Here is a 12,849-nt window from a genome sequence, read left to right on the forward strand (position 1 = left end):
CACTTCACTAACACCTTCCACCCCAACCTTAAGTTTACCTGGACCATCTCTAACACCTCTCTCCCCTTCCTGGACCTCTCTGTCTCCATATCGGGCAACCACCTAGAAACCGATATTCATTTCAAGCCCACTGACTCCCACAGCTACCTAGAATACTCCTCCTCCCACCCACCTTCCTGCAAAAATGCTATCCCCTATTCCCAATTCCTTCGCCTCCGCCGCATCTGCTCCCAGGATGAGGCATTCCACTCCCGTACATCTCAGTTGTCCTCGTTTTTCAAGGACCGTAACTTCCCCTCCTCGGTGGTCGAGAACGCCCTCAACCGTGTCTCCCACATCTCCCGCACCTCATCCCTCACACCCCGTCCACGCAATAAGAACCAAAAAAGAATCCCCCTCGTCCTCACGTACCACCCCACCAACCTCCGGATCCAACGCATCATCCTCCGACACTTCCGCCATCTGCAATCCGACCCCACCACCAAAGACATCTTTCCCTCCCCACCCTTATCTGCTTTCCGGAGGGACAACTCTCTCCGTGACTCCCTTGTCCGCTCCACACTCCCCTCCAGCTCCACCACACCCGGCACTTTTCCCTGCAACCGCAGGAAGTGCTACACCTGCCCCCATACCTCCTCCCTCACCCCCATCCCAGGCCCCAAGAAGACTTTCCACATCAAGCAGATGTTCACCTGCACATCTGCCAATGTGGTATACTGCATCCGCTGTACCCGGTGTGGCTTCCTCTACATCGGGGAAACCAAGCGGAGACTCGGGGACCGCTTTGCAGAACACCTACGCTCGGTTCGCAACAAACAACTGCACCTCCCAGTCGCAAACCATTTCAACTCCCCCTCCCATTCCTCAGACGACATGTCCTTCCTGGGCCTCCTGCAGTGCCACAACGATGCCACCCGAAGGCTGCAGGAACAGCAACTCATATTCCGCTTGGGAACCCTGCAGCCCAATGGTATCAATGTGGATTTCACAAGTTTCAAAATCTCCCCTCCCCCCACCGCATCCCAAAACCAGTCCAGCTCGTCCCTGCCTCCCTAACCTGTTCTTCCTCCCACCTATCCCCTCCTCCTACCTCAAGCCGCACCTCCATCTCCTACCGACCAACCTCATCCCGCCCCCTTGACCTGTCCGTCCTCCCTGGACTGACCTATCCCCTTCCTAACTCCCTACCTACACTCACCTTTCCTGGCCCCATCCCCGCCTCGTCGACCTGTTTGTTTCCTCTCCACCTATCCTCTCCTCTATCCCTCTTCTATCCGCCTCCCACTCTCTCCCTATTTATTTCAAAACCCCCTTCCCCTCCCCCTTTTCTGATGAAGGGTCAAGGCCTGAAACGTCAGCCTCTCTGCTCCTATGATGCTGCTTGGCCTGCTGTGTTCATCCAGCCCTGCACCTTGTTGTCTCGGATTCTCCAGCATCTGCAGTTCCTACTATCTCTGATTAAATTTAAATCTGATGGTTTTGACAACATAGGACCAATTCTATTGTAAGAAATTGGTATGTCATCAATGGTACAAAAGAAAGGGATGCTGGGTAAAAACAGGAGAGCTAACTGCCACCTGCCAGTGTTAACAGCGCTCAGCTCTCAAGAGAGAATCGCTGGCTCTCATAGACTCCTCTTGGTCTTAGAGAAAGCACCATCTAAAGACCAAAGGTACCCACGGCACAACTAGTGAATATTTCTGATAGAAGAATCAATGGAGAAGGCACAGAGCATTCTGGAAGACACATAACCTGGTTGTATTTTCAAGAGACTAAATTCTACTTTTCTTAATTTTATATAAGTAAGACTTGTATTTATTGGAACAGCATACTATTAGAATCTTGTTTTATTTGGGAATAGTTAGTAGTTAGAAGGGGTTAATTTGTTCACTGTTAGATAAATAAATTGTTACCTGTTGACTGTAAAGTCAGGGGTTTATTTTATTTAACCAATAGAAGTTGCTGAAAGGCAGATTACACCACTTTTTACACTCCTTTTACAGATTATAGGGCAAGCTGCTCCTCTTTGGGTGTTTCGGTTTTAGTTTTCAGCAGGAGGGTGGGTCAACCTCCGCTTTATAACAGTCATAGAGACATACAGCACCGAAACAGACCCTTCAATCCAACTTGTCCATGCCAACCAGATATCCTAAATAAATCTAGTCCCATTTGCCAGCATTTGGCTCATTTCCCTCTAGACTCTTCCTATTCATGTACCCATCCAGATGCCTTTTAAATGTTGTTCCACTTCCTCTGGCAGCTCATTCCATACACACACCACCCTCTGCATGAAAAAGTTGTCCCTTAGGTCCCTTTTTGAATCTTTTCCCTCTCACCTTAAACCTATGCCCTCTAACTTTGGAACTCCCCCACCTCAGGGAAAAGACCTTGTCTACTTACCCTATCCATGCTCGCCCCTCATGATTTTATAAACCTCTGTAAGGTCACCCCTCAGCCTCTGACACTCCAGGGAAAATAGCCCCAGTGTATTCATCCTCTTCCTATAGCACAAGCCCTCCAACCCTGGCAACATCTTTGTAAATCTTTTCTGAAAACAAAGAACTGCAGATGCTGTAAATCAGGAACAAAAACAAAGTTGCTGGAAAAGCTCAGCAGGTCTGGCAGCATCAGTGAAGAAAATATCAGAGTTAACGTTTCGGGTCCGGTGACACTTCCTCAGAGGGTCTGTCCTTGACATAGAGTCCTCTGAGGAAGGGTCACCAGACCCAAAACATTGACTCTGATTTTTTTCTCCACAGATGCTGCCAGACCCACCAAGCTTTGCCAGCAACTTCTGTTCCCGTACTCAATGCACTGACTCATAAAGACAAGCATACCAAATGCCTTCTTCACGATCCTATCTACCCGTGACTTCATTTTCGAGGAACTATGAACCTGCACTCCAAGGTCTCTTTGATTCTCTCTCATTGGAGATGGTCACTGCCTGGCACTTGAGTGGCTTGAATGCTACTTGCCAAATATCAGCGCAAACCCGGATACTGTCCAGGTGTGGGTGCATTTTGATACGGACTGCTTCAGTATCCAAAAAGTCGTGAATGGTGCTGAACATTGTGCAATCATCTGTGAACATCCCCACGTCTGACCTTTTGCTGAAAATCATTGATGAGGCAGATGAAGATAGTCGGGCCGGGGACGTTATGCTGAAGAAATCCTGCAAAGGTGGCTTGGAGCTTAAAAGACTGACCTCCAAAAACCATAACCAACTTCCTTTGTGCCAGGCAGAACTCCAACCCATGGAGCGTTTTCATCCCGAATTCTATTGACTCCAGTTTTGCAATGGATTCTTGATGCTATACTCAGTCAAATGCGGCCTTGATGTCAAGGGCAGTCGCTCTTACCTCAACCTCTCAAGTTCAGCTCTTTTCTCCATGTTTGAACCAAGGCTGTAACAGGTCAGGAGCTGAGTGACCCTGGCAGAACCTAAAGTGAGCATCTAATTGCAGAGTAAGTGCTGCTTGGTAGCACCATTGATGACACTTTCATCGCTTTACTGACAATCAAAGGTAGACTGATAGGGCAGCACTTGGTTAGGTCAGATTTGTCCTGCATTTCATGTACAGGACTTATCCTGAGCAATTTTCCACATTGCTGGCTAGGTAACAACATCATAGCTGAACTGAAACAGTTTGGCCAAGAGAGTAGCAAATTCTGGAACTTATTCTTCGGTACTATTGCTGGAATGATGTCTTAGCCCAAAGTCTCTCCAGTATCCAGTGCCTTCAGGCAGTAACAAATTGGAGTAAATCAAACTGGCTGAAGACTGGCGTCTGTGACACTGGGGGCATTGGAAGGCTGAGATGGATCATCTACTCAGCACTTCTGACTAAAGATTGTCACAAATACTTCAGCCCTATCTTTGGCACTCTTGTGCTGGGCTCCCCCATCAGTGAGGATGAGATATGGTCACTCTGAGCTTAGAACGGATCTGCTGGTTGTGGAAACACTTAGCACTGTCTATCACTCCCTGCTTATGCTGTTTTGCATGCAAGTAGCCCTGTGTTGTAACTTCATCAGGTTGAGAACTGATTTTTAGGTATACCTGGTGCTGCTCCTGGAATGCCATCCCGCAGGTCTTCAGTGAAGCAGGGTTTGATCCCCTAGCTTGATGGTAATAATAGAGTGAAGAATATGCCAGGCCATGAGGTTACAGATTGTGTTTAGGATAATCTTGCGGCTGCTGATGGCCTACATTGTCTCATGGATGCCCAGTCTTAGGTTGCTAGGTCTGTTCAAAATCTGTCCCATTTCGCACAGGGCTAGTGCCCCACAACATGGTGGAGGTTATCCTTGATGTGAAGACAGGAAATCACCCTTAGTGATACTGTCATAGGCGGATGCATCTGTGTCAGGCAGATGGATGAGGAGGTGATCAAGTATGTCTTTTCCTTTTGTTGGTTTCCTCACTGCCTGCTGTAGACCCAGTGTAGCAGCTATGTCCTTTAGGATTCGAGCAGTTTGTTCAGTGGTGGTATTGCTGAACCAATCTCTGTGATGGACAGTGAAGCACCCCATCCCAAATATACGCTGTACCCCTGCCACCCTCAGTGCTTCCTCCAAGTGGGATGTAACATGGAAGAATACTAATACAAAGTATGTAGTAACCAGCAGGACGTTTCCTTGCCCATGTTTGACCTGATGCCACAACCCTGTTAGAGAGGCAGTTCCAGAATTTTGACCAAGCAACAATGAATGTATGGTGATATACTTCTAAGTTAGGATGGTGTGTGGCTTAGAGGGGGAACTTGCAGGTGATGGTATTCCCAAGGCATCTGCTGCTTGTCCTTCTTGGTAAATACCTTGGGTTTGAAAGGCACCGTAGAAACAGCCTTGGTGAGTTGCTATAGTGCATCTTGAAGATGGTACATGCTGCTGCCATTGTCTGTAGGTGATGGAGCAAGTGTGCTAAGAAATCAAGACAGGAGTTAAGTATGTGAGATTGAAATACCAATCGAAATAAAGTGTACACTTCCCATCTATCCTTGTACCTTTGAAATTAGTGATATATAGGAATATGGCTCTTATAACAACATCTAAATTCAGTCTTTCTAGCCAATATAAATTTGTGCTGTAATATTGCAGAGCAAAGCCATTTCCTTCCCTTCTTTCTAAAAGAAAGAAAGCAAATATTTCAAACAAAGATGTTACTGAGTTGTGTTGAACGGAAAGCAATTGAACATTTTAGTCGTCTGGAAAAAAGTTTGGCACACATTGAATAAAGGTTCCCAAGAAAAAAATTACAACAGTGATGGGAAAAAAAAATCAGACATTTTACTGAAGTATAAAATGGTACAATATAAAACTTAAGTGTCGAATGGCTCATTATATTGGCACAGAAAATTTTCCAACATACTTCTCTCTAATTGTGATTGTTTAACCATTTGGCCTGCATGTTCTTTTCTAAAAAAAAAGCATTTTACTTCAGAGCTGTGCCACTGTGGAATTTGCAAACATCATGTCAGCCATCAGATTCTAATGCACCTAGCAAAATTATGTTTGTGACAGCTTAAATTTAAGAAATAAATCCCAAAAATCCGACATCTGGGAGCATTTATATTTCCAGAAAAATATTACCAGAATCCTCTCCCAACCACCCCCCACTTTAAGGACACACTTATTTATTGAAGCTTTGATTGGCTGAGAGCCACACTTTATTTGTAATAAATCAAAAATTTGTGCAAAACTGGTAGCGAGTTTGTTGGTTATGATGAGATTTCCTTAGTAGCGAACACTTTCACTATGGGCAGCAAGATCAGATTTATTGCGTGGCAGTTTATGGTACTTCAAAAGCTACAGATGAAATCACCCCAAAATTATGGTATTACTTTAAACCTTATTGTTCTTAGAACGAAGATGTAGCAAGACCCAGACTTACTGGCAATAAATCTTCCAGCACATAGATGACAGTGCCTACGGGAAACCAGGAATCTGGCTAAGGAGGATTACAATATTTAATTAACTCTGCTTTTGTTATACCATTTTACCAGTCTACCAATTGCACGATGGAACAAGTGGAGGATGGGTAAGGTTGGATTATTTATTGCTGGTATCCTTCCTACTGTTTTACTAAAGCTGAGCCTCTAGATTTTAGACTGACACTTACTCCATTAATGGAGATGGATTCATTTTCAAAGAAACTGTCCTTTTACATTTGCACACTTCAAATTGTGTAACTTGGCCTGTGCTTCATTAACTCAAATTCATCCAAAAGCAAATTCTCAGAGGTTTTTTGCCTATAAGGAGCAACAAATGGAGATTTTCAAGAATTGAGAGGGCACTGAAACATTCCATTGCACAAGATAATAATGTGAAATATATATACTGGCTAGCTATAACATATTATAGGGATATTTTGTTATAAAAGTCATGGGCATAGTCAGATTATACTGTACATGATTTATGTGTGGGATTTAGGATCAACAAGATGAAGACCCACTGCAACTGGCTAGGACCTCTCCGTTGTCCCCTAATTCCAGACTGAAGTAGACATGGTGCATCAGTCTACACTGATCAGAGTGAAATATCCAGCTCTGACAGTGGGATCCAGGATCTGAACAAGGATATAAGTACATTCCATACAAGTACAGCTCCTGTTGGCAGCCATGTTGGCACATTTGCAGTGTTTCTGCACTTTGCACAGTTAAAGCTCTTTATATAACAGCCTCTATGTAAGTACAATGAGGTTAAAGAGAAAGGTACTCCATGATGCTTTCCCATCTAAATATCTATTATCAATGTATCCTTCAAAGGATGGTGTTTATGGAAACATAGAAAATAGGAGCTAATGTAGCCATTTGGCCCTTGATGCCTGCTCCACCATTCAGTGTGATCATGGCTGATCATCTAATTCAGTTCCTGTTTCCACTTTCTCCCAGTCTTTGATCCCATTAGCCATAATTATCTATTGCCTTCTTGAACACAATCAAAATTTTGGTGTCAACTGTTTTTTGTGGCAGTGAATTCCACAGGCTCAACATTCTCTGATGAAGAAGTTTCTCCTTATCAAAGTCCAAATGGTCTATCCCATATCCTTAAACAGCGACCCTTGGTTAAGGACTCCCCCATCATCAGTGAATCCTTCCTGTGTTTACCTTATCTACTTCTGCTAGAATTTAATATGTTTCTATGAGATTCCCCCTCATTCTTCTAAACTCCAATGAATATAGTCCTAACAGATCCAGTTTCTCTTCATACATCAATCCTACCTTCCCTGGAATAAGTCTGGTAAACCTTTGTTGCACTCCCTCCATCACCAGAACATCCTTCCTCAGATAAAGAGAAAAATTGCAAACAATACTCAAGGTGTAGTCTCACCAAGGGCCCTGTACAGTTGCAGCAAGATATTCCTAGTCCTGTACTCGATTCTCTTGACAGCGAATGTCAACATGACATTTGCCTTCTTTACCACCTGCTGCACCTGCATGCTTAGTTTCAGTGACTGGTGTACAAGGACACTCGGGTCTTGTTGCGCCTCCCCCTTTCCCAATTTATCACCAAATAATAATCTACTCCCTGCCTGTTTTTGCTACCAAAGTAGATAACCTCACATTTATTCACATTATACTACATCTGCGAAATCACACTGAAGCATCTCTGCATCCTCCACACAGCTCATCCTCCCACCCAGCTCTCCTTCTTTTCTCCTGAGATTTTAAAGTGTTTTTTTTTCCGATAAGAAAACTTACCTTGGTGCAGCCGAGAGCTGGAGTGAAGTGGGCTGGAGGTCTGGAGTGGTGTGGATTGGCTGAGAACCAGAGTGGAACAGTTTGGAGGCTTGGAACGGCAGAGAGCCGGAGTAGAGCGGGCTGGAGGCATGGAGTGGAGCGGGGACAGTTGTTGGACTGGGGTCTGGTGTATGCAGTCAGTAGCTTGCGAGGCCAGTCAGACCACGTGCGAAAGCCCCTGTGCTGATCTGCTGCAATGCAATGTTGATCTATAACTTGTTTATCTGACTGTAATGTTTATCCTTTTAACTATGTCCTATTTCTAACTTACACTATGAATCACTGTAAGGTAATGCAACTTATTTTCTTTTTTATTCTTCTTTTTGTATCTAAGATTTGTACCTAGATACTTTATACTTAATGTGGCACCATGACAGGCGACATCGTAAACATTTCACTGTACTCCTGTACTTCTATACTTGAGTACACGTGATAATAAAGGATATTCTGTTCTATTGTCTACAGACTTGGAAATATTGTATTTACTTCCCTCATCTAAATAATTGGCATATATTGTGAATAGCTGGGGTCCAAGCACTAATCCCTGCTGTACCCCACTAGTCACTGCCTGTCACTTGGAGTTCACTTGTATAACACAGATCCTGACCACTGACATGTACGGCAACACTGATATCTTCACTGAAGCTAACTAATGTTGGTTTTAATTGATGGACTGTCACTGGAGCCATGATTGTACCTTGCTCACATGCCGACTACCCAATGCATTAGCATTGGTCAGTACCAACCATCTAATTATTATTTGAGTCTGGGTTCCACCTCTATGGTTGGGCCCAGGAAAGATAGCACCATGTTGGAATTAAGGTTGTCGTGTTCACCCCACCTCAACTGAACTCCTAAACAGCATGTTTCAGTTGGTGACATTTGAAGGGATAGGGGTATGGAGAGGCATTGAACCAAGTACTGTAAATTCATACTCAGATATGCCTCTGACCTGCAGGTAGCTGAAGCTGATCTTGCTGAACCAGATATGGAGGTTTCCGTGCACTACAGTTAAGTTTAGACACTCAGGAAGCTGGTCATTTTCTCCTTTCAGAGCCTTAGAGCTAAGCTTTCCATCATCTTAATGTGCTGAAGTTGTGAGTGAATGAAAAGGTACGGGAGACAAAAATAATGGATATCTTCACACTAGAAGCAATTATCTTAAATTTGAAAACTGGCTCTTGACATGAATCAGTTAGAGAACCCAGGGCTTCAGTTTAATGTTTCAGTCAAAAACCTCCGCAACCATCCAATTCAGAGATGACAGTCTCACCCACTGAGTCAAAGGGACGCACAGATACAAGTGAGTGAGAAGAATTTAGGTTTAACAACCAAAGCTGTAACTGAGGTGGTTACAGCAATGCGAATACAAAGGAATCCAGTTGGAAAAGTGAAGGGCATGTCCAGCAGCACAGATGGGATTGCCACCAGGATACATGTTAAGCAGAATGAGTAGTCACAAAGGATATCGTTTAGCAATTTTGATCAGGGCTTAGTGTTCCAGGTAGGGAATTATAGAAATTGGATTGAACAGTTTTGAAAAAGGAATGATGAACGCAGTTGTAATGAGTGATAATAACGTGCTTGAGGACTTCAGAAAGACTGGTGAGACTGGAGATTGGTGGCGGAGAGGTTGACGGCAGCTTTCTGACAGGAGCGGGCTTGAAGGTGACTGGGGACCCTGACAAAGAAAATCTTAGAAAAGAAAGTTTTTGACTATGTCAACAGCAGTAGGGGAGAGGGGGAAAGGTCATTATAACCGACAGCAGATGTTCATTGTTTGAACAAAGTACATCAAAAGGGGTGTAATTCTTTCAAAAATGTGTCTTTCAAAGCTGGAAGTACTGTGAAAATAGAAGCTAAAGAGTGTTTTTTGTCCAGCTGAAACACACACAGGTTTTCTGAACAGCTCAAAGAGGGTGGGAATGGATCTATGCTGACAAATAATGAATACTCTAATCAACATCTGGATGACAAAGTACAACCTCTAATCTAACAAAACTTGTGTTTACTTAATGCCTTTACAGTGTGCGGACAATACACATGTTTAAGTTCTTAGGAAATTGTGGGTTTTAAACAAGATACAGCCGTAAAGTTTTCACTGAGATTTCATTGTATGAAACTTGAACAGTCAGCTTTGTACTCTGCTACTGAACACCTGGTTCCTTTTAAATATGTTGGGAGTTCAGCAGTAAGACAGCTTGTAATGGCAACAGAATTAGCCATTTTCATAAATTCAGAATTTTGACAAGAATCCACCTCTGGATCTTGTAATAGCTACACAGCCAAGCAGACTAACTGTGATTACACTGAAAAGATGTTTGAATTATACAACTTATTAAATAAAGAATTATATAAGGTTCACCTGATGAGCATGGTGGAGCCAGCACAATGTCAGCAATAAAGTAATGCTCTGGTTAACTATTTCAATAGCCTCTCAATTTCATTTCTCTAAAGATCCCTTCTAAATTGTTAAGAACACATACACTTTTCTACCGGTCTTCAGCTGATTTTTTTGGTCATTCTGAGGTTTTACTCAAAACTCTCACAGCAACAAATATAATCAAGTCTTTCATGTTGAACTTTAGCAAACGGTTTTCGGAGATTGAAGTAAATCAGATTTCGGAGTTCAACACCATTTTTTTTATCATTGCATTGAAGACATTTGCCAAACTGTACCTTTCCTACATCATGCCATGCTGGTTGCTGTCAATAGTTATGTCTTGTATATATTATCCTGATGTCTACTCTCAATAACTGATTCCAGTATTGCATCACTTGTTTTTTTCCAAACACTCCTTTGCTCTGAATGTTACATTCACTTCCAACCTCAGGATTTAGCTATGCTTATGACCGTTTGACCATATTATAATCCCTACTGGCAAAACAGCTTCTGGCTGTGGCATCTTTTGTTGCTGTTTCCCACTTTTTGTATGCATGTCTATATCTGTCTACCCAGATTGTCCACTCTGTGTACTTCTGATCCTCAATTTGTGTGCCTCTGCCTAATGATCTGTCTTATAAGATTACGTTTCCTCCCTCTCTTCCCCTACTTGCATAATATAAAGTAATTTCCACTGTAGCCTCAGTGGCCTTCATCAATGTTTCCATAATCGTTTGGGTTATGTCTATCTTGTTTAACCTTTACCAAACGTACAGCTGCCACGATACCTTCTTACATTGGTGACAGAACAATGATGTGACCTCTTAATCCTAACAAACTACAACTTCCAGAAGCTGCAATTTGCCAAGGGTCACATATTGGAACATATTAAATTCTTGGGTTAGCCTTCAGACTCATGGACTAAAGGGCACAGAGGTGCTAATAGATAAGAGTGTATATGGGGAGTGGACAGAGAGAGGGGTGAGGAGAAAGAGGGGAGTTGAGAGGTTTGCAGGGATCTAGAGAAGGATGCAGAGCAAGAGAAAGAAGCCATGCAGCATGTGAGAGATGAAGTGCAGTAAAAAAGAGAGGGGGGGATAATGTGCAGAGAAAGTGGGGTCATGTGTGGTGAGAGACAGGGAAGGGGAAGTGGTGTGCAGAAAGAGAAGAGAGAGAGAGAGAGAGATGAAATGCACATAAAGGGTGAGAAAGGGATCAGCACCTAGGCAAAGAGATAGAGAGGGGCAGCATACAGAGAGAGAGGGAAGGTGGCAGACAGGGAGGAAGGAACAGCTTGTGGAGAGTAGAATGATCCTGCACAGACAGGGAGAAGGGAATGGTGGTAGAGAGAGACAGAGGGATGAAGTGCAGAGAAGGGGATGGGTGGCACACAGACAGAGAGAGGGGACAGTGTGAACAGTGAGATGTATGATGCACAGAGAGATAGAGAAAAATTGAAAGAAAGAGAGAGAGAGACACACACAGACAGAGAGATGGTATCTAATGAATAGAAGGGATTGTGCCAAGTGAGATTGTGAAGCACCAAAGGAAAGCATGGGTCACTGAAGGAGAATAAGAGGAGCTGAGGGGAAGCATGAAGTGTCAAGGGAGCACATGAGGTGCCGAGGGACAGTGTGAGGCACTGAGGAACAGCATGGGGCATTGAAGAGGAGCCTGAAGCGCTGGGAGAGAGTGGCACAGTATGAAAGAAAATCAACCAGCAGGAGACACAGCAGGTTTGCCAAAAGTTACAGTTCATTTTTCTTCCGTATTTTTCTGATAAAATTGTTTAATAAATAAATCTTTGGACAATGTCTTTCCAGCCACTAATAAATACTTTTGGTAAAAGATATTAACTTAATGTTCTGGACCACATACAAATGGGTCTCCAGAGATAGAACAGTATATTCTGTACATCTTCATTGTCTGGACTTATAATTCATGCTCCATTCAGTTCCAGATGTTTCCTCTGCTCTGCACAGTGTGAAAAGGGCTTAGCTGCACTCACAAAAGCTAAATTCACACAATTTCCAGGATTACATTAAAAACCACTAAACATTAGGGAAAATAGGAATGAAAATGTTAATCAGGATCGCAGTTGTCGAAGGTTATTCCATCACCAGTTGGAAAGCTGATTAGGTGTGTAGCAGTAAATCATCAGTATTTACAATTCAGTAGACATTTAAACAAAGCACTGTCTACTGCAGTGCTGAAGCTTGTGTTTGGAAAATACACAGCTCATTACTGTGTAGTTTTACTGTCTGTACCTAACCCAACATAAGAGTAATGAACGAAAATTGTTGAAAAGTAGATTGCTATGTGGTTTTGTAGGTTTGGCAAATTTGCCAAACTACTGAAAGCTATATTCTACTTACGGTGTCCATAGTCTTGGGAAGGCATTAATCTCCTCTTGAGTGAATTCATTCAACTTTCTGGGTACTTGCCGTGGTTGTGGAAGTTCTTCCACCAGGTTCTTTAGGATTTCATCTGGAATCACCTTTTGAAGTAGAAAAGCAAGAGGCTGAAAGCTGCCACTGCAGCCAAGATTTATCAAATGTAGTAGAATATATGTTTGATTTTTGATGTACTTATTTTCAGGTTGGTTGTACAACAGAACTCTGCAGAGATATTAAACTAACACATAATTTCTTAAGGCTTAAGAAATAATTTTCCAAATATTTCTAATTGAAACGATCAAAACCCTGGAACCACCTTCCAGGGAAT

General features: G+C 43.0%; 1 protein-coding gene across 3 annotated transcripts in view; it reads right to left on the minus strand.

Annotated features, from left to right (window-relative positions):
* mrpl13 (mitochondrial ribosomal protein L13) overlaps window positions 1-12,849 on the minus strand; it is an 86,036-nt gene that overhangs the window by 35,106 nt on the left and 38,081 nt on the right. For 2 of the 3 annotated variants that reach the window (XM_048595523.1, XM_048595522.1), the window contains exon 6: window positions 12,501-12,622. In XM_048595523.1, the coding sequence (XP_048451480.1) occupies window positions 12,501-12,622 (122 nt within the window). Of the gene's footprint in view, window positions 1-12,496; window positions 12,623-12,849 lie in introns of those variants that run through there. The other variant, XM_020509623.2, reaches the window with a different exon arrangement.

Source organism: Rhincodon typus, chromosome 4 (assembly GCF_021869965.1).
Source record: "Rhincodon typus isolate 14 chromosome 4, sRhiTyp1.1, whole genome shotgun sequence".
NCBI lineage: Eukaryota > Metazoa > Chordata > Chondrichthyes > Orectolobiformes > Rhincodontidae > Rhincodon > Rhincodon typus.